Raw genomic sequence first — 25,547 nt, 5'->3', positions numbered from 1 at the left:
ATTTTACTCGGTTTATGCCCTTTGGCCCACAAATATCAAACTACATTTTGCTGCTCTTCACAAGCTGACAGCAGTACCATGTGCACCATGTTTGTTTAGCAGTTCAGGCATCTCTCGCTAGAGCTGCACATGAAAACAAAATACCCTCTGTAGCGCAAACTTCGGACTACATTGTCGGAAATTTCAATTTCAACATTCCGCTGCAATACCAGGGAAATAAAAATTATTGTGTTACTTTCCAATCCTCCCTCGTATCATGGACCCCTTAAATAAAGAAGTATGTTTCCAGGCGAATTATGAGCACCAGAATGGTCTGTGTGAAAAAACAGGGTCTAAACCCCAAGAGTATGTACTGTATATACTTCAATGTAACAAGATAAATGATAATTTATGGAGCAAACAATGCAACAAAAGGTGACTCCTAAGGAGCTTGGCAAGGTGCCGAGACTGGATTGCTTAGCCTTAAAAGGCAGAATTAGCAGCACACCTGCTGCTTGGATGGACACAATGCTGGACATGCCCCATTACCCCTGTGGGTTCAAATGGAGGCAGCGGCAGGGGCATACAGGCTATTGTAAATAACTGGGAATGTTCAATAATATTGTGCAATAAAACTGTGGTTCAGAATGTTGGACGACTGACAATTGCTATCTACTGTATTGCAAACAGAAACAAAAGGTGACTGAAAAATTGGTTCAAGGAGCAACAATGATCACTCATGAAAGCTTGGCAAGAGAATTGAGGATGAATAAAAAATGATCATCATAACTTCTTCTGTGTTGATGGTCCAACCTTTGGTACAGTACTGGAAATGATTCTCCTTCATACATTGGTCTCCCAGTACACAGGAACTTTCCCAGGTCCTTCCCTCCATCCCTGGCCCCCTGGATAAATTTCTGTGGACGCTCATCTCAATCATCAAAGAACACAATGAGAGACGCATTTCCATAAAGTCAGCACTTGTCTATTATGTAACGATGTACTGTTACAGTCAATTCCTTCAAAAACTTGAAATTTACAAGTACAGTTTCATCTTACAGTATTTGAGACAGTTAAGTGAACTTATCATACAATAATATTTGCACTAAAAGGATTATATTTGAGTAAGTAATGTATACACAGAGCTAAACATCTGTATATACTTTTATTCATAACTTTTTATCAATTAATTTTTTTTAAAACACCTTCCTTCATAGCCATTCCCTATATTTACTGAGCAACAAATTATACAGTTCATCAATTTTAACACTTCCTTTTGTACTCATCTGCCCTAACATCCCACAACGACTTATACCAGTGGTCATCAAACTGCGGCTCACAGGCTGAATGTGGCCTGATTAAATGTCTGTGTGGCCCGTGGTTCTCAACTGTACATTATTATGATATATGGCTGAAAATCATGGGTTGCACAGACACTTCTACATCTACATCTACATCTACATTTATACTCCGCAAGCCACCCAACGGTGTGTGGCGGAGGGCACTTTACGTGCCACTGTCATTACCTCCCTTTCCTGTTCCAGTCGCGTATGGTTCGCGGGAAGAACGACTGTCTGAAAGCCTCCGTGCGCGCTCTAATCTCTCTAATTTTACATTCGTGATCTCCTCGGGAGGTATAAGTAGGGGGAAGCAATATATTCGATACCTCATCCAGAAACGCACCCTCTCGAAACCTGGCGAGCAAGCTACACCGCGATGCAGAGCGCCTCTCTTGCAGAGTCTGCCACTTGAGTTTATTAAACATCTCCGTAACGCTATCACGGTTACCAAATAACCCTGTGACGAAACGCGCCGCTCTTCTTTGGATCTTCTCTATCTCCTCCGTCAAACCGATCTGGTACGGATCCCACACTGATGAGCAATACTCAAGTATAGGTCGAACGAGTGTTTTGTAAGCCACCTCCTTTGTTGATGGACTACATTTTCTAAGCACTCTCCCAACGAATCTCAACCTGGTACCCGCCTTACCAACAATTAATTTTATATGATCATTCCACTTCAAATCGTTCCGCATGCATACTCCCAGATATTTTACAGAAGTAACTGCTACCAGTGTTTGTTCCGCTATCATATAATCATACAATAAAGGATCCTTCTTTCTATGTATTCACAATACATTACATTTGTCTATGTTAAGGGCTGCATTCAACCTACAGGCCACAATTTGATGACCACTGATTTACACATTATGATGCACTCTAATAATAATTTTCTTTCATCTTTTCACCTTTCATCTTGTCATTTTCACACAACAACAATAAACTAAACCAAATGTAACATAACCTCCCTGGTCTCTGCAGCACACAAGAGACTGTCAAAAGATATTTTCAATATAGCTCACAGAGGACAAAATATTCCCATGCGGCACAATAATTCTAGGCAGGACAATATATTTACAAACTTTTTGATGTTCTCAATATTACTGAATAACCTCTCAACCTCATTCCTAGATGGTCAATATTATTGTGCATCAGGAAATATTGAGCAACATACTGCCCATCTAGGAGCTACTTTAGGATATCCTGAATCCCACACCATTACAGGCAATGTGGTAAATGCAGGAATGGGCAGGGAAATGCTGGTTGACTATGCAATAACTTACAGCTGCTTCAATAAGCCTTTCCAGGTAACAAATGAAAGGAGAAAGCTGTGGAAGAATGCACCATGACATCATGCAGTAAACATTGTCTGATTTACTGATGGATCGAAAATAGACAAAAGCACTGGGGGCTGGGTATACTGGTACAGTTTACACTAGAGAGCACAATCTCCCTGGGGAAGCTGGCCACGATATTTCAGGCAAATATATCTGCTCTCAAGTTGTGCATAGGTGCTATGGAGACCACAGCATTTACAATTAGTTAGGCAGCCTAGCAGCTCTGAAATCTCTATTTGTCCCTGTAATGAGATCAAAGATCATTGTAAAATACCACAAAGCCCTTGTGAGACTAGAAGAAAGCAACTGGGTACACGTGCTGTGGGTCCCTGGTCACTCAGGAATCAGTGGCAATGATAGAGCTTACAAGGGTGCCAGTTGAAATGCAGCAACTCCATTTATTGAACCAGTACCTATGTTAACCATCACTAAGGTGACAGTAAAATTAAAACTATGAAACTGGATCAGAAAGGATGCAGAATATTGTACTATGAATCAAAAACAAAAGTATGGCAAGCTAATGATGCCAGCCATGTTTTAAAAGTTCTGTACTCCTGGGCTTGAACAAGAGACAGACTAAACTCATGGTACAACTAATGACAGGCCATGGGAAGCGTACGAAACATTTACACGCAATGGTATGGGATACAGAGAAAGAAGCTCCTATGTGTAGGATATGTGGTGAGGGTGATGAAATTGTGCCACACAAAATCTTCCAATGCAAAGCTTTAGAAATTAAAAAAAGACAGAATATTTGGGTTATCAAGTCCTTAAGAAACTGTGTCTAATAAAGAACTAGTAAAAGGCATCCTACTATTCTTTAAGGGTGCTGGTCAGATGTACTAGAACCACAGGAATTGAAACCACACAATAAACCCCATTTGCGTGTGGGCAATAATGTGCTAGGACTGCTCATTTTCACCTCCCTGTTCAAATCAAATAAATCATGAAAAATGCTACTACAACTGTATCACTACAACACTTTAACTGTCAACACTGCCATGTGTTAGCAGCAAAGTTTCTTTCTCGATAACAAACAAAAATTGAATGCTGCTTCTGAAACTGGTAATGTGAATAAAGAAGTCTCATTGAGTGTAGCTCTGGAATGATGCCATAATGGCTGCAGAACCATGAACCATGAATAAAGAAAAGTTTTGGAACAACGTAGGAGCAATCTTAGTCAGTCAAAACTTTTTCTGCTATGAGCAATATCATCCAAACACATAATGAAGTGCCTGTTGTTAATCAATGAAAATGTGAAGTGTTTATCATGCCAGATTTTGATCATGAAACAAACAGCAACTAATAATGTGACAATACGCATTGTTTTAAAAGAGTAAATTTCAGTTATTAATTAAATCTTGATTTTCATATTTTTTTAAATCTAATGTCAGATCAACTGTGACACTCCTCTTAAGAAATTCATACTCTATCAACATTATGACACTCTTATGTCACACGCTGACTGAAGACAATGTCAGGAAAAAGTTTTGGTGACAGTCACACTTATTATATTTTACAATTTCACAACAAACAAAAAAAACTCAAGCTTATAGGCCAAAAGACTGGTCTCTCTGCTTATGAGGCCGCATTTTAACTGTACTAGAAACTCAGTATTTGCTTAGACATTACAAAGCAAAAGGAAGAAATAAATCTTGGTCATTGTATTGCTGAAGGAAGTCTCTCGTCTAAGCCTGAAGATATTTAGAGAAATTGCCAAAAATTTTGATTAGAACATACAAAAGCAACAACTTACCTGTATGAAGTCTTTTATGCTTTTTAAGAAAATATTTTGTTGTGAATAGCTTGCTACATACATCACATGCCCATTGTTTTCCATCATGTGTCTTCATATGCTGTGTCAGATGATTTTCCTGATAACAACAAAATAAAAAAATATGTTAAATTGTAGCCAGTTTTCATTTCTTTCATAAATGTGAATGTGTATGCACAAAAATAGCAAAAAAATATAGTAAAGTATGTTTGCTTTCAAACTGAGTATGTAATAAGCTATGAAAATCTAAGAATACCAAGAAAACATGAGAAGACTTCAGGAGTTTCTTCAGATTTTTGTACACAACAGGGTTGTGTAAATAAAAAGAAGCTAGTAAATTGGAAATAAAACTGATTATTATTATGACAGTACTTATTCACAACATAGCCAAAGAGAAAGGGAAAATCAACAGGATACAAAGATAATGAACACAGTAATTTCAATACCTGGATGAAAGGAAGTAACTGTCACTCCCTTGATTACAAAGAAAGGTTTTAAAACAAAAATAATTTTCTACATAATTTATAATAGCAAAATAAATAACATGCAAGAAGATAACTGAAGTTCCTAATGAAACCAAGATATGTATCCTCACTCTAGTGTCAGATCAACACACAGCTATCGTACATCTACTCCCGAAACCTAAGCATCTCATATTGTTTCTATGCATTTCCATTCCATACAATCTATAACAAAATACTCAGTTGAATTCTAAATATTATTTTCTATTTATAAAATACCCCCTTCGTTTCTCCACGAGGGAGAAATTCGATCCTGAAAGTTACTTTCTTTTATGTCTTTCTTTATGCCTTGCAATATACAAGTACATTTGAATGTGTGGTGCTGCTGTCAGTACATATCACGTTACCTCATCCACAACATGTAGAAATTCATTTTCTGATTGTACTCCATGAACTTAGATGACTTTCTTAATGTGCTATATAGACACAAAATACATAGATAAAAAATTGGCAAGGTTAGAGTATGACTCGTGCACTAAGGATTCCTTACAATCTTAGTTATGTTTATAGACAGTTAACTGATTCCAAAAATCAAAGATTTTTTATGATTTTTGACTTTTTTTTTTTTTAATCACCGAGGGACTGTAGACGTCATTATGTGACATAAATTTCAACTTGACATGTGTACCTGTTCCCTGACAAAGAAGGGTTTCAAACAGTTCGGCAGACAGACAAAGTGATCCTATAAGTGTTCCGCTTTTACTGATTGAGGTACAGAACCCTAATAACTTCATCTTTTTCATTTACTTGTGAACATTCTGTAGTACTAAGGAATTTGGACCTACTGTTAAAGAACTTCTTACATCAGTTCACCAACAGCATGTTTAAAGACTAATAGGATTACGTTACCATGTGATACTATAGACTTTCTGGAGAAGGAACATGATACAAAGAAGCACTCTTTTCTCAATGGTTTCTAACATAGAGTAATTTGTCACTAGTAGAAATATAAGCAGCAAATATGAGGTAAATGAACATATGATTGCTCATGTTTTATGCCTCATTACCCTTTACAATTCCTATTAAAAAATTCCACTTCCAATTTTGATGTATTTTGAAGTTCCAATTAACATAATATCAGCTGCTGTCCACATTACAATATTCTGTAAAACATACATAAACTTTAAATATTGTTGTTGTTGTTGTTGTTGTTGTTGTTGTCTTCAGTCCTGAGACTGGTTTGATACTGCTCTCCATGCTACTCTATCCTGTGCAAACCACTTCATCTCCCAGTACCTACTGCAGCCTACATCCTTCTGAATCTGCTTAGTGTATTCGTCTCTTGGTCTCCCTCTACGATTTTTACCCTCCACGCTGCCCTCCAGTACTAAATTGTTGATCCCTTGATGACTCAGAACATGTCCTACCAAACGATCCCTTCTTCTAGTCAAGTTGTGCCACAAACTCCTCTTCTCCCAAATTCTATTCAATACCTCCTCATTAGTTATGTGATCTACCCATCTAATTTTCAGCATTCTTCTGTAGCACCACATTTCAAAAGCTTCTATTCTCTTCTTGTCCAAATTATTTATCATCCATGTTTCACTTCCATACATGGCTACATTCCATACAAATACTTTCAGAAACGACTTCCTGACACTTAAATCAATACTCGATGTTAACAAATTTCCCTTCTTCAGAAACGCTTTCCTTGCCATTGCCAGTCTACATTTTATATCCTCTCTACTTCGACCATCATCAGTTATTTTTCTCCCCGAGTAGCAAAACTCCTTTAATACTTTAAGTGTCTCATTTCCTAATCTAATTCCCTCAGCATCACCCGACTTAATTCGACTACATTCCATTATCCTCGTCTTGCTTTTGTTGGTGTTCATCTTATACCCTCCTTTCAGGACACTGTTCATTCCGTTCAACTGCTCTTCCAAGTCCTTTGCTGTCTCTGACAGAATTACAACGTCATCGACGAACCTCAAAGTTTTTATTTCTTCTCCATAGATTTTAATGCCTACTCCGAACTTTTCTTTTGTTTCCTTTACTGCTTGCTCAATATACAGGTTGAATAGCATTGGGGAGAGGCTATAACCCTGTCTCACTCCCTTCCCAACCACTGCTTCCCTTTCATGTCCCTCGACTCTTATAACTGCCATCTGCTTTCTATACAAATTGTAAATAGCCTTTCGCTCCCTGTATTTTACCCCTGCCACCTTCAGAATTTGAAAGAGAGTATTCCAGTAAACACTGTGAAAATCTTTCTCTAAGTCTATAAATGCTAGAAACGTAGGTTTGCCTTTCCTTAATCTTTCTTCTAACGTAAGTCGTAGGGTCAGTGTTGCCTCACGTGTTCCAACATTTCTGCGGAATCCACACTGATCTTCCCCGAGGTCGGCTTCTACCAGTTTTTCCATTCGTCTGTAAAGAATTCGCATTAGTATTTTGCAGCTGTGACTTATTAAACTGACAGTTCGGTAATTTTCACATCTGTCAACACCTGCTTTCTTTGGGATTGGAATTATTATATTCTTCTTGAAGTCAGAGGGTGTTTCGCCTGTCTCATACATCTTGCTCACAAGATGGTAGAGTTTTGTCAGGAATGGCTCTCCCAAGGCCGTCAGTCGTTCTGATCGAATGTTGTCTATTCCCGGGGCCTTGTTTCGACTCAGGTCTTTCAGTGCTCTGTCAAACTCTTCACGCAGTATCATATCTCCCATTTCATCTTCATCTACTTCCTCTTCCATTTCCATTATATTGTCCTCAAGTACATCGCCCTTGTATAGACCTCTATATACTCCTTCCACCTTTCTGCTTTCCCCTCTTTGCTTAGAACTGGGTTTCCATCTGAGCTCTTGATATTAGTAAAGCAATTTCCCTCTTGTCCGAACGTTTTGCCAGTAAATTTCAACATTTAATCACACTTACAAATAATCTTGTGGAGAAAAGTTAGGTGGCCTTAGTGGCCAGGCACAAATACATTCACAAGGGAAACATTAAGGCACAATAGGGCTACCATTAGCCACCAGGAATGTGTGAAAATTCCATGCTGGCACAAAGTATTTCGCTCCTTGTTGCCACAGGAACACCTTCCAACTATAGTTTTTGTAGGCCAAGCCACAACTATCAAGAATCAACACAGCACCTTTGTGCACCAGCTGTGAGTATTTATTTTGCATTAAAGTTGCCAATATGGCAATCATCCAGAGTTTAAAACAGTGGTATCTTTGAAACCATTCAGAAAGAAATAGTCTATATGTTGATGTGATATTTCCCCTCCAAAATGACTCACATTATCGATTCGTAATATATATCTGTTAACGCTCAAAAACCACATAGATGACACTGAAAGAATATTATGTATCAACACAAGTTTCCATAGGTGAGATCATTTCACTGAAATTCTTCTGGATATGTTGTCTAATTAAAGTATAAAATACTTGAACACTACATGCAAAACTGAGTATGGCCAATTTTGTAACCTCTCACAGTACATTGTTGGGTTTTATTGTCTCAATTATGTCTGCCGTAGCTAAGATGAAGAGTAAGGGGCTCGATGGGTCACCTTGCAACACTCCAACTGTTTGCTGTATTAGGCTGGGTTTATCTATACTATCATGTATTTTCACCCAGTTGTTAGTGAGAAGATCTCTAAGGATTGGCAACAGATAATGACTTGGGCTTACGGTGGTTTTCAGTTTCTTCATTAGAATGGATCTATTGATTGTATCGAACGCCTTAGTGTAGTCTGTGAAAATTGCATGGAGCTTTCCCCCTCGGTTCGCTAAGATGATTTCTATATTGGTTTGGAGACAGTGTACAGTTCGTGTCATTGATCTTCCATGTCTGAAACCAAACTGTGAATTGGGGAGTTTCCCATTGATGATATCTCTAACATTAACATCGTAATTTACTGTCCAATCAACATCTACTTCTTCAACTGACTGTGGTTGGTTCAATATAGATACTCATGATCTTGAATAGTGAACGATTTCATGAGAGTTCATTATGAAACCTATCAAAAATTAAACTCTCGATGGTTAGAAAAATATTTTATTAAATGTAACACTGACAGCATCAAGTCCTCATGGCAGATCTGATGATGTGTCATAGTATTACACACACACACACACACACACACACACACACACACACACAAACCATTAATTGCAAATAACAGCTTGCCTGCATTATCACTGAATGGGTACAGCAATTCTTTCTAAGTAGATACACGTCTGCATCAACATAAATGATTACAGGGTAAGCACATACACAGAAGTCAGAATGCCAACTCAGATGTAACATTTGGGTTGAAAATGCTTGTTGAATGTGTAAAATACTTCCCTGCCTGTGACTTATTTTCCAAACCAGAATCCTAGGGACCATTCTGACCATCAGTTGAACAATATACAGAAAAGAAGGTTTGAAGTGGACAGGAAGGTCTTTTGGCAGGGTCAATCTGTGGGAAGAGGAAGTAGTCCTACCATATGATCTACGAGTCAGGAGAGGATAGTAAGTCTATCTTTGCACTGCAAAAAACTCCGTCCATAGGTCGTGGTTGGCCCATCGGTGCTGTACAACCACTGTATGCTCCTCTGCCAATGGCATCATTGGACGCTGCATGGAGGGGCGTAGGGTCAGCTCTCCCAGCCGCTGCCAGTTTTTGTGATATAAGAGCCGCCACTACTTAGTTGAGTAGCTCCTCAACTAGCATCACGAGGTTCAGTGCACCCTTTTACAGTCCTCCCACCAAAGCAAAATCCTTAGCAGTCACTGGAATCAAACCCATGTCTTCTGCATGTCAATCAGTGGTGCTGACCACTTAGCTATGGAGGCAGACTTTTGTGCTGAAATTAAAAATATTTCCTGGAATTAAAGATTTGAATAATCATTGGTATCAAAGACCTACTGCACCAAAGCAGTAAAATCTTGAGAAAACCTCTCTATAAACTTTCAATAACCCTGTCTGTGACTTTTACTTTCACATACACCTTTCGTAACCTCTAGAAAATTTAATTCTTACACAAAGTAGCACACAGGAATTCCTCCAACACATTTAAAGTGAGTACTTGGGGCTAAGGAATGAAACCTACATAGAAAAACAGGTATTTTAAGACTGTGAATAGTATCAGTAGCAGCAGGGTAGCTTATTAGGACCAACCACTAAACCTCTAATTATATACAGAATCAAATTCCAGTGCTTAAAAAAGCTTCAAATTTTTGATTACACTACAAATGAGTTAAATGTGTCACAAAAGATTTGAAATTATGCTCAAAGTATACTGGTAGTGAGTAAGCGCCCTCATTATGAAACACTAGATGAATATAGTCGGGGTAAATTGAGCTCCATTTTAAGCAAAAGCAAGAGTTTCTTGCATCTCAATGTTTATGACATCACATCTCCTGAACTATGTGTCTTACGATGACATAATTTTGCAGATACATTCAGTGACATGTTTAAATACTGCCTGCAAAGTGTGTTGTGAACATATTTAGTGTTGAAGAACAACTAAATTAAAGCATCATGCCTGATGCTGAAATTTTGCTGTGTGAACGGTGAAAATGCAGTAAGCGATAAATTTTTTTCCTCTTATCATTTTGTATGGGGGGGGGGGGGGGGTCAGCAAGTAAAAGTTTTCAAATTATATGTAAAGTTGGTTGGAAGTCACTATGTGGTTTCATTCTTAAATACTGGATGAATAAAGTCTGGATGTTTCCACATCATCAGTTACATAACCTCAAGACGAAAACACAATTTCTATCTGTAATACTTGTGTATTGTATTAAACTTTTAACATAAGACTATACCTCTTAATGAGTAGGTAACAACGGCCTTTTTTAAAAAAATTTAAATCAATCAATTATGCAAAATACTGAAAACCAAATTTTTGTTGCTCCTGGAAGCCATTGGACAGTCGACTTGCAACTGGTACTAGGTTCCCGGATAGTGGCTTATAGTCAACTGATTTGGCTCACGTTTGGCAGGTCACTTGTGTACATCCTAAAATGAAAGACAAAGACTCTTCACGAATTTTGCCTTTCAATTTTTGAGAAAATTGATCCCAAAAGTTTTTGACACAAAATCAACTTGGAACTAACTGGACTGAGAGAGAACTGAAAATTGAGCACCGAGCCTTTTCAACAAAATACATGGTCGAATCAGATTAATGTGACCACCATTTACGTTCTGTGTCAACACGCAATAACCACTCACAGGTGCAAGGGGGTAGCACTAGCGGTGGCAGGTATATAAAGTGTGTCAGGGCAATGCAGAGAACTGTGCAATCGTCATTGAAATGTGGGAACAGAGCAATTTATCTGACATTCAAAAGGCCATGATCATTGACTTTCAGGCCAAGCAAGGGAGCATTTCTAAAACATTTAAGTTTGTAAACTGATTGCATGCCACCGTGGTTAAAGTAGGCCATGCTTTGCAAAATGATGTTATCTGAAATTGGCATTGAGGCAACTCTCGTGCAGCAAGAGCCATAGATGATTGGGGTGAATGAAAGCCACAGACATGAGTACTGGGTAACAGATGTGCAACTATTGAGCAACTGACCACCCTGATGAACCAAGAGGTTACCAATAGTGTCTCCTCAATGCTCAATCAGCAAATGTTGCTGCATATGGGCCTATGCAGCAGGTGTCTGGTTCATGCACCCATGCTGTTCATCGGTGATGAAGGCTGGAATTTGCATGCCAACATCACAACTGGATGTCCAATGAGTGGCAACAAGTGGCCTTTTCAGGTGAACCACATTTTATGCTATACAGGTGTGAAATATCTGAAAGCAACCACCCTGCAACAATTATCGGAATAGTCCAGGGCAGGAGAGAGATGTTATGGTCTGGGCAATGTGTTTGTTTTGTCATTCGCAGGGTGATCTCATAATTCTGGAATATATAATGGATCAACACAGGTATGCATCTATCCTTGGGGATCATGCCCACTCCTAGATCCAATGTGTTTTCCTCAGCAAGATTGCACCTACCAGCAGGACAACACAATGTGTCACACACGTGTGTGTTCCCCTGGCTACCAAACTGCTAGGATTTAAACCCTGCATTGGGCTGTTTGCACCTTGGATCCTCAACTGAGAAACTTAGCACAGCTGACCACGGGACTGGATTCTTGACCCTCTTTCTGTATGTCTAGCAGCAGCAGCAGTCTGCTCTGCAAAAGGTGGTTATTCAAGGTTTTGACAGACAGTCACATTAATGTGACTGGGCAGTGTACATGGGATCCAGAAAAGCATATTTTCCTATAAGTTGAGGAAAGGAATTTTTTGGGTGCTGCTTATGTACTCATAAGAACTGTGCCATTAAATGGAAGTGCCACTGGCGTAGCAACCAAGGCACCTGGCTAGGGAGGAGAGAACCTGTGTTTGATTCCCAGTTGCATTCTACAGTCTGTCTTTCTTTAACACCCCCCCCCCTGCCCCCCCCCCCCACACACACACAAAAGCTGGTAGGAATAGGAGGGTTAATAAGATAAGTAAATCAATGAAGAATAACAACAAAATGAGCAAATAAATTACTCAAATAACTTGGATTAGTAAAGAATTAAAACTGTAAGCCTTGTTGTATGAACACAATTCTGAGAAAGATTGCTGCAAAGACGAGCATTCTAAACATATTATCACATAAGGGAGAAAAAAATAATCCTTCTCCACTTGATACTGTACATAAAATAACAAATTCGTATATGGTCCAATATTCCATCACAATGTCTGGAAAACTGTTCTCAAACTTTTTCCTGTGCTTATAAGAAACTAATGATTAATTTGGCCCTTGAGGTACAGAAGAAGTCAATTGTTTAACCAACTTGTTAAGGGGATGTTTACTTCACTTGCATCAAATCTGGGAAATACAAAAATTCAATTTACAAAACATATCTTGAGAACATTTTACAACCATATGTTGCTGGTGACAGGTTTAGTTGATATTGGATTCCTGGGGTGGACAACTAACACAGTCATGTGCGGCATCCACAGCAGAAATAATACCACCAAACAGCCGTGTGATGTTTATTCTTATCACCAAGTTAAAAACTTGATTTCAATGCTTCAAAATTACAGTCTGCTTCTTGAAACCCAACAGGAATAACACAACCAACCAGATGCAATAAATTTCACAGCACTATTCATGATCAATTTTCAGCACTGAGTTTTCTGATAATGTTATCGTATGTGTGGTATGCATCAAAATTAATTCCCAGCAGAAATATTTTACAATTTAAAGCAAGTTTGTATTCATTTGAATCTTCAGAAAGAACAACATAATTGTGCAAATACTATATTCATTAGATGTTCTTGATGTTATGAGTATTTTGCTTCAAGTGTTTATCCAACAAGTACCATCCATTAAATCATTGTTCAAAAGAAATTGAGAACAGGTACGATATTTAGTGACACAAACATTGTAAATCAACCAGGATAAAATTTTAATTTTTTACTAACTCAAGTCATTTGAGAAATTTATTTGCCTACCTTGTAATTATTTTCTATCAATTTACTTATCTTAGTAATCCTCCTATGCCTACCAGTTATGAAATGGGAAAAAAATTCAAATAAAAGGAAAACTGCAGAATGCAACTGAGAATTAGACACAGGTTCTTTACTCTCATATGTCTTGGTCGATATACCATTGGCGTTTTCCTTGAACAGCATTTACCTTATGGGTATATATATAAGCAGCAGTTAAAAAAGTTTATTTACTTGACTTCCGAAAATATGCTTTTGCAGATCCTATTTATGTTTATGAAATACACTTAATCATCTACCGATACCATCGATACTTACTCGATTGTGCGTCATGAAATTTAGGGGTAGTTTTTCCAAAAATGGGGGGTTGTTGAGCCAAAATATCTGAGGCTCTTTCATTTTGGGTCGCAAACAAGGGATCTGCCAAATATGAGCCGAATCAGTTGGTCGTGTCTGAGGCCTTCCCTTGTTAGTGATATAGATGCTGTTCCTGGTATATACCAATGACTTTCTACATAGTGTTATTCATAGCAAAAAAAATTTTGTTGTTGATGATAGCAACATTCTAGTCACTGGGGAAAAAAAAACTCTTTCCAAAGAATCCAAATGAAACCTGCAAAGCTGTTTACAATATGCAATAAATTTGCATTGAACAAATTGCCATGAAATTCAGTTCGAAGAAGGAAAATGTTACTATAAAAATTTAGGTAGCAGTCTACCTCTAAAGACAGCATAACTGACACTGAATTTCTGGGAATGAATATTGATTCTCAACTGAAATGGTATGAACACACAAAAGACACCTGCAAACAGAGGGTTATCCACATATTGTGGCCACAGAGCCATGTCATCAATGTGTAAAAGCCAGTGCCTTCTAGTTACCTACTAATCGCACCTGCATTCAATTCTTAGCTATGGAATAATTTTATGGTGAACAATGGCACAAAATACGAATACAGTTTCAAACTACAGTAACCGGACATTGTAACAACAATCAAAAATAGTAATGACACTCATTGTAAGGATTTAAACTACACCACACAAATGCATTTTCCAGTCAGTTACACACAGGAACAATAATTTTCATAATTACTGCACAAACATCTTTATTCATGACCATGGAATAAGAGCTAAACTGAACTCGTATCTACCTAGAAAGACTAAACAAAAAAACTCAAAACAGCTTTTTTTTCTATTATGGAAGAAAATTGGACAACAAAAAGGAGATTATTAAATGAACTTATTTCCAGTGAAGGATTACTTCTCGATAACACAGAGTTGGGGTGACTTCATTTCATAACACACTTTTGCACTATGACATCTTCCCTCCTTGCCCCCCTCCCCCTTCCAGCAAACCTTACACCAAAGCTCAGGAATGGATAAAGCTGACATGCTCTCTCTGAGCTAAACATCTCACCCATTATGTAGGGACACTGTGTCAGTTTTTCATGAAAACAAATTGGAAGCCGTGGTACACACAGCGGAAAATCCATGTCATTGTCAGCAGAGGAAACAAGAAGAGCAATAGAGTAGCACGTGCAGTGGTTGGTGCTGTGAAATGAGCGACCGGTGTTGCATTATGAACATAAAACCAAGGCAGTATCGTACAACAGTGATAAATGGAGGAACTTTGCACTGCTTTAAACAGACTGGCCTTGTATTCAAACACATGGAAGTTCTAATCACCACTGGCCACCCTAATTTCCTAATACCAGAAAGATTCTTATTATAAGAACACAAACAATTAATTACCTGCCTCATCCTTGTCAACCTAGTGTTTTCAACTATGTAAATTCCTATGTACATATATTAAGTGTTATTTTTCCCCTGTTCACTAATTCTAACACTGTGTGTGTGTGTGTGTGTGTGTGAAATACAGGTTTTGTGTACCATTACACTGTCTACAAAATATTTATGTGACAGACTGTAAAATAACCTGCAATTTCAAACCGGTACTGTGGCATACCTTTTTAAAAGATTTGTCACATGTACTGCAAGTGTAACTTCGATCATCTTTGGCACGTTGCTCACGCTGACTGAATGTCTCCAGTCTTCCTGCAAACATCAACACCATTACTTTTCATGGCAAATTATTGTCGTTTATGAAGAATTGTGCTGCACAATCTGTATTACCTGCTGGGAAACCATTGTGAGCTACCCGAACATGCACCATTAGACTCCCTTTCATTCTGAATGATTTAGGACACAGAAGGCAAGGATAGTTTTTCACATCGCCAACGTCTGCATTATCAGATTCTAAAGCTGAATCACTGCTTCTGGGGCTAAGATCTGAATGAATCAATTGCTTATGCATTTCCAGAATAGTATCTTCAGTAAATGAGAACTGACAAATCTCGCAAACTGCTGAGCTATTAGTACAGTGTCCTGAAGATCCAAATTGATTCGCTATTTCGTTGGACGGGCGTTTCTCTGTGGTGGACTCGCTGTCAGTTACTTTGGTTATCGGCATCGCAATTTCGTCAGCACATGCTCTTTTACCTTCAGAGGGTAGCAAGTTGTAAATATTTTGCTGGAAGCTTTGAGTGACCGTCGGAGACGCTTCTGACTCTCTCAACTCTTTAATACTCGCTTCGTTATTGCTGATTATCGCACAACTGCTCCCTTCTTGCGTGTTTTCAGACGTACTCCCAACTACTGCATCATCAACAGCACTCCTACTATCGTCGACGGCTGCACACACTTCACGGACACAGTCACCGTGTTCAAATGTCAAATTGTGTATATTACATGTGGTCTGTGAACTCTCTTCCTCTTTGTGCTGTCTGCTATCTTCGTCAACTGGTGAAGATACACGAAAGTCGGCAAATGAATCGCAAATGATTAATGGTTTCTTTAAATTTAAGGATAAAGGCCCAGCGATTTTGGATGATAATACAGATTGCTCTTCTATTGAGGTAGATGACTGGACTCCTTTTATATGTTGCCCACGAAGTATGGAATGGCTAAATAGATGTATTGTAAATTTATCGAGCCCTCTCAAAACATCATTGCAGACAGGGCAGAGGAACTCTCTCGTCGAAGCATATAAAAGACCATGACACAAAGAATCGACGTTAATGAAGCCCGGCTGAGTACAAATGGGACATGCAAGAAGCGATGACTCCATGTCTGGAACATTCACATGGCTCGTCTGCAAACATAAACACCTTAGAAACAGTAATTTCTACGTCTACAATTACATGTCACAAAACAAGGTTAGCTATCGTAGTTTCCAAAGCCATTAGGAAAGTGGTAAACAAAACACTATTTTCCACAGATGAAACGTTTTATTTATTTATTTGACCTGGCTTATACACCGTTTAGACATTCCACTGTAATATCATATATCTTGTATATATAATAATGGCTTTTCGTGGTATAATTAATATGTAGTGTCCGTTTCTGGGTAACTTCGATTAAATCATAGTTGACGGAACGGGACGTAAAAACATTCCACCATGCACTTCAAATGCCGGCTCCAACGAGTTAAAATTTTAACTCGTTGGCCGGCTCTACAAACAGGCTGTCAGCGGCGCGGAACTTCAATGTTTCTCGGACTGAATGTATTGACTTTTGACACTGCTGTTAGTGGAGGGAATTGCATCGTCGTAACCGATTTGCGTCACATTCACTCATGTTATGATAGTTGTGCTTTTGAATCTTGCTAGTATTTATTTCATTATTCTGCTTTGTTTTCGCGACAAACTGCAAATATTTTTATTGTCCCATCACATACAGACTTAAATCACAAGATTTAATGTACAGGGGACTCGTCAATAGCGCAATTTCAATTTATGTATATTAAGCTGGGTTTACACTAGCAAGTCGCTTGCAGAAGTTATTGCTAGCTGCTTGCAGATGTGTTTACACAGCAGCGCAAGAATTAAGCAAGATTCTTCCGCAAGTTCTTTGGCAAGAAACTTGCATCAACAACTTGCTGATACTGTTTACGTACGCTTTCAGTACCACTACGAGTGTCAGCCGAAGTGTAAAATGAGAAGTAGGCGGGTGAGGTATGATGCAGCTCTTGTAATTGTAATCCAAAACGTGAAAAAGAAAAAGAGAAGTATTTGGGTTAGAGAGTAGATAATGAGAAAATCGCAAAATGGTGCCTGTAATAACCCTTTGCAAGAACTTAGTATCGAGAGCATGAATACTTTTGAAAACTTTTGCAGAATGCCCTCAAATGATCTGGAGTATTTGTTGATGTTAATAGCGCCATATCAAAACGGGACACAAACTTCGGTACTGCTATTTCAGCAAAGGAACGTTTGCTAGTCACTCTATGATTTATAGCTACCGGTGAGCTACGAATAAAATAGGCATTTCATTTATTTATGTGAAACATATAACCAAAAAAAGTTTGAATTTTGAAATCTTTTCTTTGTAGGAGACTCATACAAGTCCCTAATGAACTTGTTTCATATTCCCGTCAGCACGATTTCTCTGATCGTACCCGATGTACGTAGAGCCATTTTTAACGCCTTGAAAAGGGAAAATTATTTGAAGGTATGTGAAAACACAACAATGAAATTAAATTTTTATTGAAATGAACTGCATTTTACAGAATGATATGCTTATAAAAATGTTTTTTTTTCTAATGCTCATGAAATGGAAAGTGACAAGCTAAGTAAATAGAACATGTAATAATTACGCATCGTCCTTTTCTAGACTCCTAAAACAACAAGTGAGTGGATGCAGGTGGCAAAGTGGTTGTGTCTTGCAAGTTATGCTACTTTCTATGTACTTCTTTTACAGATATGTCGAATATCGACGAGATTTCATTTAATGCGCTCATCTTCTTCACCCTATCCTTGAAGTCTCGGTTATGCACGTTCTGTATTTCGGGGTAGCTCTCCACAGCTTCAATAAAATGTTCTGTATCCTGCTTCATCAATTCCCGTTTCTTCCCCATTTCTGAAATTTGTTTGCATATATAATACGTAAGATGGTTGCATAAAATTAAGTCACCGAATTAAGTAAAATGTCAAATACGAGTGTTATGCAGACGACATAATTACCATAACTTGCGCTTCCTACTTGCAGGAAATAGAAATAAATCCTAAAAGCTGCAAGTTACTTGCAGATACTTCTTACGTGGTGTTCAGACTGGAAGCGAAAAACGTGCAGCAAGTCACTTCCGCAATAAATTGCTACAGTCGCAAGTCGACTTGGCGATATGTTTACACTCGCAAATTGCGCGGCAAGTTCCTCCGCGCAAGTAAATTGCTGCAATAACTTGCTAGTGTAAACCGAGCATTACAGAAACAATAATTATTAACTTATAATTTACAGAGACTGTGTGTCATCCAACAACAACAGTATTACTGTAAAAAGAGAGAATATTTATTACATTCATTTATGAGGCATAAAACTTCTAAGCTTAATTAACAAAACATTTCAGCCACTTGATTCCTTGCTCAGACTGTCATATAATCATTAAGAAATTCTTCTAAGGAATAATAACATTTCTGTACTAACAACTCTCATAGTTTTGCTTTAGTTGTCCCATCTCCATGAGAAGATTTGTTTCTTTTTAGAATGTTGTAAATTTTCATGCGCATGTCTTCTGGCGTTTGTGCAAACAGCTTTAATCTATGAGTGGGAAGCATGAAATGCTTCTTGTTCCTAGTATTGTATTGATGTTTAAAGTTATTCTCTATGAATACCAGCTGTAACGGTATGTAATGGGCTTTAAGATACAAATGTGTCGATAGGGAACATTTGTTGTGAACGAGTCTTAATTTTTAATTTTTTTTTGTTTCGTTGGTATGACATCCGACAAAGCTATTTAGTATACATCAAGTCATGAAACAAACAACATCATATGTTATCATCGTGTTAACAATGTCGAATTTTGTACCAGAAAGTGATGATTTGCGAAAAGCATTAATTTTTTGTTTTCATTTGAAAAAAAGTGCTGCGGAGTCGCATCGAATGCCTGTCGAGGGATATAGTGATCATGCTCTATCAGAAGCAACATGCAAAAAATGGTTTCAACGGTTCAGAAATAATGGTTTTGATGTAAGAAATGAAGAACGTGGAAGACCGCCAAAAAAGTTCGAAGACGCCGAATTGCAAGAAATATTGGATGAAGATGATACTTTGAGTCAGAAGCACATGGCAACAATGCTAAATGTTGCACAACAAACAATTTCTGACCGTTTGAAAGCTATGGGATAGATCCCAAAGTGTGGAAAATGGGTGCCACATGAATTGAATGAAAGACAGACGGAAATCCGAAAAACCATTTGTCAAATTTTGCTTCAAAGACATGAAAGAAAATCAATTTTGCATCGAATTGTTACTGGCAGCGAAAAATGGATTTATTTTAAGAACCCAAAACGGGAAAAATCATGGGTTAATCCGGGATAACCATCAACATTGACTGCAAAACCAGATCGATTCGACAAGAAGACAATGCTCTGTGTTTGGTGGGATCAGAAGGTGTGGTGTACCATGAGCTTCTAAAACCCGGTGAAACTGTGAGTACTAATCGCTACAGACAACAAAAGATCAATTTGAACTATGCATTGGTCGAAACAAGACCAGAATGGGCCAGAAGACATGGCAAAGTAATTTTCTTACACGACAATGCACCTGCACACAAAGCAAAACTGGTTCAGGATACAATCAAAACACTTGGCCTCTTCCGACTACCATTTGTTTTCATCAATGGGACATGCATTGGCTGAGGAACACTTCGATTCCTACGAAGAAGTCGAAAATTGGGTGTCTGATTGGTTTGCTTCAAAAGACGAACATTTCTATTGGTGTGGTGTCCACAAATTGCCAGAAACTTGGTCAAAATGTATAGAAAGCAATGGTCAGTACTTTGAATAAAATGTTTTTACTTTTCAATTAAAAATTAGTGTTTCGTTTTCACATAAAAACGATCATTTCATACCGGTACACCTAGTAACTTAGGATTACTGCATAAAAAAATTATCAGTTCATAAATGTACGTACATGGAGCATTTAATATTTTTAAATTTGTGAACAGTGGGAAACAGGATACTTTCGGTTTTGTATTAGACATATTTCTAACAACTGAGTTCTGTAATTTTAAGATTCTAGACATTTTGCTTGTGCCTCCCCATTAAATAATGCCATACCTTATAATTGATTCAAAGTAGCTGTGGTGTACTTGTTTTCTTGTCTCCGTGCTAGTTGAATATGACAGAATCTTCATTACAAATGCCAGGCTGTTTAATTTACTTGGTAATACTTTATGTGTGAAGACAGGAAAGATTTAGGTCGAAATGCATGCCAAAAATTTTAACACAGTCCGCTTCTCTCAGTTCTCAGTTTCTAAAACTAATGTGTTACCCTGGAGTTTTTAGTTTTAAACTGCAGCAAGTATGTTCTCCCAATATTCAATTTCAGCGATTTAGTTGGAAACAATTTTCCAAACTATCTACCAGATTTGTGAGAGTTGAAGGAATTTTATCAAGGTCTTTGCTTTCCACAAGGGCAGATGTATCATCAACGAATAAAATGGAGTGGAATTTATGTTCATGGGTAGATCATTTATATAAAGTTAAAACAAAATTGGACCCAGAATTGAACCTTGTGGGACGTCTTGCGAAATAACCGTTCATTCAGAGAAGGACTTTCCCTTACTTCATGATATAACTAGCCTTTGCTTTCTGTTTCTGAGTTATGACCTATGCCACTCTAAAACACAACCCCCAATTCCGTATCTTTCCATTTTACACAGGAGCAATCTGATACTTTCATGAGGTCACAGAATAACCTTGTAACTTTTCTCAACTTGTTTAAGGCAGAACCGATTTTTTTCACAACCTTGTTAATGGCCTCTGTTCTACTCTTGCCTTTTCAAAACCCAATTATCTTTGATTTCTCTATAAATTTTTAATTTGTGTTACCACCACTTTTTCAACTATTTTTGAAAAAATCGGGAGTATAGAATTTGGGCAGTAGTACCCTATATCTTCTCTTGAGTCTTTTTTAAACAAAGGTTTTATCTGCATACTTTAGAACATCTGGAAAGTGGGCTTCTTCGAGTGATTTATCAATTATTGAGCAAAGAGGTTGAGCTATTATCCTGGCAGCTGCTTTAACGACATTGGCAGGTATGCCATCCCACCCAGCAGAATTTTTGTTTTTTTAGCTGTAATATAGTTTTCTCTACACCTTTAACTGAGATTTTATCGAATTTGATAAAGTATTCTTCTGTCTTGTCTTAAATACACTTTTTCCACATAAGAATGTACATTTACATCTGATTTAGATACATTTATAAAAAAAAGTGTTGAATTGTTCTGACATCTGAGCCAGGTTTGTTACAATTTTACTACCCAAATTAATTTTGAAAATATCTATGCTGTCAGTTCTGATCCCCAGTTCTGATTTTATGATGGACCATGCTGACTTTCATTTGTTTTCATGAGCAGCGACATATTTATTATTTTCTTTTGATGGTTTTACTATCCATTTAAACTGTTTAACATAGTCAATGAAAACAGGGTCTTTGTTGTACCGAGTGATCAAAAAGTCAGTATAAATTTGAAAACTGAATAAATCACGGAATAATGTAGATACAGAGGTACAAATTGACATACATGCTTGGAATGACATGGGGTTTTATTAGAACCAAAAAAATACAAATGTTCAAAAAATGTCTGACAGATGGCGCTTCATCTGATCAGAATAGCAATAATTAGCATAACAAAGTAAGACAAAGCAAAGATGATGTTCTTTACAGGAAATGCTCAATATGTCCACCATCATTCCTCAACAATAGCTGTAGTCGAGGAATAATGTTGTGAACAGCACTGTAAAGCATGTCCGGAGTTACGGTGAGGCATTGGCATTGGATGTTGTCTTTCAGCATCTCTAGAGATGTCAGTGGTTAATGATACACTTGCAACTTCAGGTTACCCCAAAGCCAATAATCGCCCGGACTGAGGTCTGGGGACCTGGGAGGCCAAGCATGGCGAAAGTGGTGGCTGAGCGCACGATCATCACCAAATGATGTGCGCAAGAGATCTTTCACGTGTCTAGCAATATTTTTTTTTGTTCTAATAAAACCCCATGTCATTCCAAGCATGTGTGTCAATTTTTACCTCTCTATCTACATTATTCTGTGGTTTTTTAAGTTTTCAAATTTATAGTGACTTTTTGATCACCCGGTATTTCAGTTCCTTGTGCAGTTTCTTTTTATTCACTGGATATTTTTATTCCTGCAGTGATCCAATTTAGCTTATTAGTCACTTTTGTCTGGCACACTCAAAGTGGAAATATTTCATTGAACACAGGAGAAAGTACTTCAAAAACATGTTAAAATGTACAGAGATTGGAATCTCATCTTGGACTTTCCACTCCACCTCTTCTAATTTTGAGAAGAACAAAATTAAGTTTTCAACAGTAAAATGTCTTTTGCTGTAAGTTATTCTAATACTTTGTGCATTTGTATTAGTCATTTCAAGAAACAAAATAGAGTGGTTTGAAAGTCCTGAACAGGCGCGGCTCGTAATTAAAGGCTCTGAGGCGGAGCCGCCCAAATATATGTTAAAGTAAATTTCGCAAGAACGTATTACATAATTTAAATTATCAGGACGAATTTCCCATATTTCCCATTCCGATTAAAATAACGACAATCAACGTTTTTGGAACTGTTTGTATCGATGAATGTTTTTCGAACGGTTAGTGAAAGTCCGTAAGCTACATGTAGTAGCGGTTTGGGGGCGTGGCTTCTACATAGCACTGGTCATTATGGGCGATCCGAAGGCTCAGAGCTAAGAGCTTGCAGCCTAAGGGTGTCATACCAACCACCACACGTCTTTCCTGTTCCACTATCTATGTAATAAAGGAATGTAGATTGGCCGAAACTTCGCTATCCAATCTCTGTCTCTGCACGTCTCTACTACGCCTCGATGCGTCATTAATCTTCGTTTAGTATTATTGTTTTGATAATGTTTTACATAGTAGTTTTGTTTCTGCCATTGGCTATTGTATCCACATTTAGAGTAAGTTTGCAAATATCCCGCCAGAGTGCACTAGACTATAGTAACATAACAGTACTGCCATCTAGCGAGAGTTTCGTAAGTGATTAGAGGACAAAGCGCGCGAAATTTGTCCCGTTACTTTATTTTCCTTACTGCTTTTGTTGATACCGTGTGATATTAGCAAGTTTCTATTTCGTAGTGTATTTTGCAAGATTTTAGTGGGTTTTACTTCCTTGTGAATATCTGCGACATACAGCAGGTGTGAAACCAGCACAATATGAATTCAGTGTGCAATTTAATAGGTAAAAGCTTGGAACACGGCCACAAGATGAAAGTGAAAGAACTTGGTGCACCCAGACCCGATCTAACGATCAATCAAGAACAGAAACATTGCAAATCTAGGCAAGGATACAAACGCAGTTTTAATAGAGCAATGTACGATGCAGCTGAGTGGTTGTGTGCTTGTGAAGTGAAAAATGCATTTTTCTGTTTCACCTGTCTTCTTACAAATAGTACTGATAGTGCCTGGACTAAAACTGGTGTCGCTGACTTAAAGAATTTTCACACAAAGGTGAAAAAGCATAATTCCAGCGAAAAACATTTAAATGGGATCATTGAGTTTTCAATGCTAGGGAAAGTGGACATTATGTGCCAATTAGACAGTGCTTACCGCCGTAATATAAAGATATATAATGAAAATCTATCAAAAAATCGGTATATTCTGGGTAAACTGATAGACTGTATTAAATTTTGCGGCAAATTCGAGCTTGCCTTAAGGGGCCACGACGAAACAGAAGATTCCAAAAACCCAGGAATTTTTCGAGGCTTAGTCAGTCTTGTGGCAGAACTGGACTGCGTCTTGAAGCAGCACATTGAGAAATCAGAAAACCGTGTTTTCTTAGGCCTATCGAAGACAATTCAAAATGAACTCCTGGAATCAATTTATGAGGTATGCCTCAATCTCATCAGGAGTGAACTGTCGAAGGCAAACTTTCTCGCAATAGAAGTTGATGAAACTACTGACTGTGCAAATTTGTCACAATTGGTCCTAATAATTCGCTATGAGCTACTGGAACAAATAAATGAAAGATTTATTTCCTTTGTACGCCCAAAAAGTCACAGTGTAGACGATGTAACTGCAGCTGTTCTCTGCGAGCTAGAGAAAATGAATGTACATGAAACACCTGAAAAACTGATAGCTCAGTGTTACGACGGTGCTCCTGTTATGATTGGCCATGAAAGTGCAGTTCAAACTAGAATTAGAGAAGTGTACAGGAATGCTCACTTTATTCACTGTTACGCCCATCAGTTAAATTTAATTGTTGAACGTTGTGTGACGGGCAATAAACAAGTGCGGATCTTCTTTAGCAACTTGGAAGGAATTTCCACCTTCTTTTCCCGGTCTTCTAGCCGTACAGCCATTCTTGACGAAGTAGTGAAGAAGCGTATTCCTACCTGTCCTCAGTCCATCAGATGGAATTTTAAATCACGGAGCGTAACCACTGTGTACAAATACCAAAAGGAAATTGTTGAGTGCCTAGAAAGAATTATTGATGATGATGCCAGTGATTACAAGACAATAAACAAGGTTACAGGACTGAAGGGTTTCCTGCAAGACGAAGATTTCCTCTTCTGGTTAAATTTTTTTAATACAGTCATGCCTCATTGTGACATTCAGCAGAGGAATATTGACGCAGTGAAAACTGTTGAATATGTTTCACACTTTGCAGATTCTGACCAGCAAATTAGGGCCTCACTTGAAACCGACGATCACTGGGAACAGGTAGAACCAACTGCAAAACGGGGACGTTTCACAGAATCAAGAATAGTGTGTGCACGAAACGTTTGCGACCTCATCACAACTCAGATCAGAGAACGATTCAGTTTCAATGATCACTTATCGATTGCACAGCTGTTTGATCCCTCGTTGTTTGCAAAACATCAAACTATTCTTCCGGAAAAAGAGTTTGAAATAGCTGTTAATTTGTTCAACTTACAGTCTTCTGATCTACGTCATAAGCTGAACGTGTTGTACAGCCGAAAAGATTTTATGAAGGCGTCAGGTGCTTTGACCTTGTTGAACTTTCTTTACGATAACAATCTGGCTAAAGCTTTTCCTGAAAGTGTAAAACTTCTGCAAATAATAGTAACCTTCCCTATGACGACCGGCGACGCAGAACGCTGCTTCTC

At 38.0% G+C, this 25,547-nt stretch overlaps 1 protein-coding gene across 1 annotated transcript in view; it reads right to left on the bottom strand.

Annotated features, from left to right (window-relative positions):
- Window positions 1-16,657, bottom strand: part of LOC124595106 (zinc finger protein 252-like) — an 80,324-nt gene extending 63,667 nt beyond the window's left edge. Inside the window, exons 1-3 of the mRNA XM_047133703.1 lie at window positions 15,520-16,657; window positions 15,353-15,441; window positions 4,413-4,530 (exon numbers count right to left, since the gene is read on the bottom strand). Of these exons, the coding sequence (XP_046989659.1) occupies window positions 4,413-4,530; window positions 15,353-15,441; window positions 15,520-16,513 (1,201 nt within the window). The 5' untranslated portion in view covers window positions 16,514-16,657. The remainder of the gene's footprint in view (window positions 1-4,412; window positions 4,531-15,352; window positions 15,442-15,519) is intronic.
- Window positions 16,658-25,547: the final 8,890 nt, after the last annotated feature.

The sequence above is a fragment of the Schistocerca americana genome, chromosome 2, assembly GCF_021461395.2.
Source record: "Schistocerca americana isolate TAMUIC-IGC-003095 chromosome 2, iqSchAmer2.1, whole genome shotgun sequence".
Taxonomy (NCBI): Eukaryota; Metazoa; Arthropoda; class Insecta; order Orthoptera; family Acrididae; genus Schistocerca; species Schistocerca americana.
The sequence above is the reverse complement of the archived record's forward strand: the minus strand, read 5'-3'. Positions and strand labels throughout refer to the sequence as shown.